Source organism: Clytia hemisphaerica, unplaced genomic scaffold (assembly GCF_902728285.1).
Source record: "Clytia hemisphaerica strain Z4C2 unplaced genomic scaffold, Clytia hemisphaerica genome assembly, whole genome shotgun sequence".
Classification (NCBI taxonomy): Eukaryota; Metazoa; Cnidaria; class Hydrozoa; order Leptothecata; family Clytiidae; genus Clytia; species Clytia hemisphaerica.
Window position 1 is genome coordinate 270358 of NW_027104542.1, and position 3845 is coordinate 274202.

Sequence of the window (3845 nt, forward strand, 5' to 3'; positions counted from 1 at the left end):
ATCGAAACTGAAAAACCGAGCTTCGATGGTAGCGGTAATTTCAATTAGGCGCCTTTTCAAAGTTACAGATCTGCAGTCCAGACGCGTTTTCTTCATCTTGTAAAATTATTTTGTCATGGCAGAACCAGCGAAATTTTTCGGTCAAAGCAGTAAAGCTACATCTAAAATAGCAACAAGTAAAGCTTCATCTGGAAATAAAAGTTCAAATAGCAACAAAGAGAGTACAAGTACAAAAAGCTCAAAGAAGGAGCTAAAAAGGTTGCAGAGCCTTGAAGATTCGTCTGAAAACGATTCCACCAGTTGCAGCAATGACGAGGAGCCTCTGTCTGGGAAACAGAAGAGCCTTCGATCAATAGATCTAAGTGGTGTTGAGGCTTTTGATGAGTCCTCAAACAGCTTGAATCAAGAAGAAAGCCATGTCAACACTTCTGATGATAATGTTAATGAAGATGATGAACACACCAATAATCGCAGTCCTCTGAATAACACATCACCCACTTCTTCAAACAATGGCAATGGAACTTCCAACACTAGTAAGTTTTTTTCTGCAATTTCAACTAACTCCGGTTTACTATGTCGCTGTAGTCAGATGTTCTGCAATTTTAGGTCTGGATCACAATAAAGTTGTATTCGCGTCATTCGTCTTTTTTTGGACAGTTGGAAATAACGCCGGATCTTTCGATGATACATTTTTTGCCTTAAAAAACACTAAGCAACTTGTTTTTTGCTGCTACGAAGTAACGCTGCCATCGAAAAATTGTTTTGTTCGTGTCGCATAGGGTGTGAAAAATGCATGCTGGCTAACGGGCAGGCAGAAAAATTCTCAGGTCTTTTAAGATCACGTCTGTTAGTCTATGGTTTATGTCAAAGAATAATTTGCCTTTTCTGGATTTTTTACCGCAAATATTATATGAGGGCAGGTGACACAAATAGAACAATTTTTTGATGGGCTTTAATGAGTTATTCTCTCTATCTCCAGCACCACTATCAAAAGCATCAACACCAAAGCCAAACCTCAACATTTTTGAGAAGCTCTTGGCTCAAAATACTGAAATTCTAACACGTCTTCGCAACTTAGAGAACGAAAATCAACAACTTCAAGAACAGCTGCAAACAATGAAAAAGAAAAAGCCTGAGAAGCTCACTGTTCCCAATGATGTTAGGGTAAGATTTAAAAGATTGTTGTAATGGTTTTTTTACTATACAATCCATTTTGAGAATAGCCTTTATTATGAATAGGTCTTGGGAGGAAAATATAAGAAACAAACCTTCAAAATGCGATATCGCATTTTTGTATTCAGACCAGATTCTTGGCGATAGATACTATGGGCCCCTTCAGGGCGGAATATACGATATAAATAATTAGGGTAAACTCACGCGTCCCAGTCTGCCAAATAAATAATTTGAATTTTGCAATTTGATCAACCGTTTTGGTGTACTGAATCGATCAGCTCTCAGGTGAGGGGTAGCTGTTTCGAGTGACCCTGGGTTTTTTTGGAAATTTTCAGTTTTTTAAATATTTTTTTGACTTTTCATATTTCTCAAAATAATTTTAGTTTATTTTCTTTGAATTTAAATTAGAAATGAATTTAGTCATAACATTATCTTAACATGACTGTGAATTTTAATATTATTTATGGGTTTTTTTCAGGATTTTTAGTTAGATGTAATTTTGTCTTTACTCTTCATTTCAGTGGTACGTGAAAAAAGGATATGCATCCCGCAAAAAAGCAGTTTCACTCCAGTTGAAAGATTGGGATTCTTCTCCTGGGCACCAGTAAGTTTATATTTTTACAGAATTTTTATATAATACCACTGTCCTGTGCCCATGCAGCTTTTTTCAGTCTGCATTGGTTAAAATATAAATTTAAAAAACCTTCATCTTATTTTCTTATGGGGAAGATATAATACACAGTATCACTTTTCATAATGAGCACAAAATCATATTTGATTCTGACCATATCAAACTTTACAGGCATTCTTGCTTCCACTTCTTGTTTGTTCTCTATACTTATATTTGAAGAGGATTGGCGTTTATTTACTTCATGTTTGGATAAAGAGGATGAACTTTTTATTCAATCAGTTGTATTTTTCCTTTAAGTGCTTTCAACGAAGTCAATCTGAAAACAACAACATACGTGAAAAACTTTGTGACACCAATCTTTTCAGAAATCGAAAACAGAGATAAAATTATTAACGGTATGATTTTTAATTTTTTATCTTATGAAAGGCAAGACTGTTCATGCAATAATCTTTTTGATTTCAAAGTATCTTTGTAATTAACTTCGAACTCCAATGCATTGTGCTTGTGCTGTGGCCCTATCTAATTTTTATGTCTTTAAATGTTAAGAATATACTGATGAAACAGTATCACGAAATTCTCGACCAAAAGCTTATGTTCATTAAGTTCACTTGCCCTAATTTATAATTTTCATTATAGCGGCTATCAACATTCACTTCGAAAGCAAGAAGACTGTTAAGCGGAAAAAAGCACGAGATCCAAACATCCAACAAAAGCAAACCTACAGTCAAAGGAAAAAACACGTAAGTATTTTGGCATATAGTTCTTAAAGAAAAACTAAATCGAGACTTGTGCCTCAAAATACAGTTGATTGCTTGTGCTTTTGTTATCCAATTTGATATAATAGTTTTGTCCTTGCGTTCACATTTACATTGTAACTTTGACAAGATTAAGTGGATCCTTTTCTTGAGTTCAAGTTTTTGATGATTTCGCTATTTTGATGTCACGCTTGACTGTTTCAAAGGAGACATTCAACGTCAATTTTGTTTTATTAACCAAAACCACACAAAACTGCTAGTAGCATGTAGGTTCAAACAATGGCTTAACGACAGTGGCTGCCGTGGCTACTTTAATCGGATTAATTTTCGCGAGATTAAATTTCGCGATTTCGCGAATTTTTGCCATTTTCGCGAAATTAAAACTCGCGAACACGCGTGAGATTCCTGATTCGCGAAATTAAATCCACCACAAAACTTTTAAAATTGTATTTTTGGCGGAGAAACTAGTTCCAAGTCTCCATTTATGGCAAAAAATGGCATTTTCAGCTGTTTTCTGGCTTATTCGCGAAATTAAATCCACGCGAAATATTTCAAAACTCTGACTCGCGAAATTAAATCCAGAAAATTTCGCGATTTTTTTAGCTCGCGAAATTTAATCTCGCGAAATTTAATCCGGTTAAAGTATTATAACCTGCAAATACTCTCCTGTTAAATATATTCAATTTTTTTCTTTTTCTGTAGAAAGCGGAAAGAAGACAAAAAACTTTAAGTGCCATGGACATCAGCGAAGAAGATAAGACTCGATATACACAAATCATCGTTCCAGAGATGATGTCTTCGGAAGATGATAGACAGGACGAAAACGGTGATTCATTTTACTATGTACGGTCTCTGCCCTGGCGCAGTAAGAAATACAATCGAATAATTTCAAAAATTGACGAGGCCTACATGCAGAACATGTCTGCCAAGGCAAAGAAACAGTACAACAAAAGGGTGCCTGGTTCACCATCAAAACGTCCACGTCCGCCCGTCAAATGTTTGTCACATGTATATGATAAGTATGTGGTGAAAGAGTAGAAGCATTGAAAATTTGCTGGTGTGGAATTGTATTTGCTTTTTTAGGGATAAATACCCAAATTCAAAACTAAGATTAATAAATTTTCATTTTTCATTTGTATACAATTCATTTAACATACACAACGATTTTATTTTTCTGTAGTCTATTTTTTTATATACCAACCTATTCATACTTATTTAACCTTGATACTTTTAATTTGGTAGTAAGATTTTCTATACACTACATTACATAACAACAAACTCCAATA

At 34.7% G+C, this 3845-nt stretch overlaps 1 protein-coding gene and 1 long non-coding RNA gene across 2 annotated transcripts; both read left to right on the plus strand.

Moving 5' to 3' along the window:
• Nucleotides 1–115: 115 nt before the first annotated feature.
• LOC136822578 (uncharacterized) lies at nucleotides 116–1781 on the plus strand. The gene is made up of 3 exons (XM_067078842.1): nucleotides 116–533; nucleotides 980–1164; nucleotides 1695–1781. Exons 1-3 carry the CDS (start codon nucleotides 116–118, stop codon nucleotides 1779–1781), a joined length of 690 nt encoding a protein of 229 aa, XP_066934943.1.
• A 354-nt stretch (nucleotides 1782–2135) lies between these two features.
• LOC136822591 (uncharacterized) lies at nucleotides 2136–3455 on the plus strand. Its single transcript, XR_010848916.1, has 3 exons — nucleotides 2136–2199; nucleotides 2441–2544; nucleotides 3262–3455. It is a non-coding gene; the product is annotated as an uncharacterized lncRNA (long non-coding RNA).
• Nucleotides 3456–3845: the final 390 nt, after the last annotated feature.

Coding starts and splice junctions, on each gene's coding strand:
- LOC136822578 (XM_067078842.1), top strand. CDS start 116: ATGGCAGAACCAGCGAAATTTTTCGGTCAAAGCAGTAAAGCTACATCT. Junction 534..979: donor CAATGGAACTTCCAACACTA/GTAAGTTTTTTT, acceptor CTCTATCTCCAG/CACCACTATCAAAAGCATCA. Junction 1,165..1,694: donor CTGTTCCCAATGATGTTAGG/GTAAGATTTAAA, acceptor TCTTCATTTCAG/TGGTACGTGAAAAAAGGATA.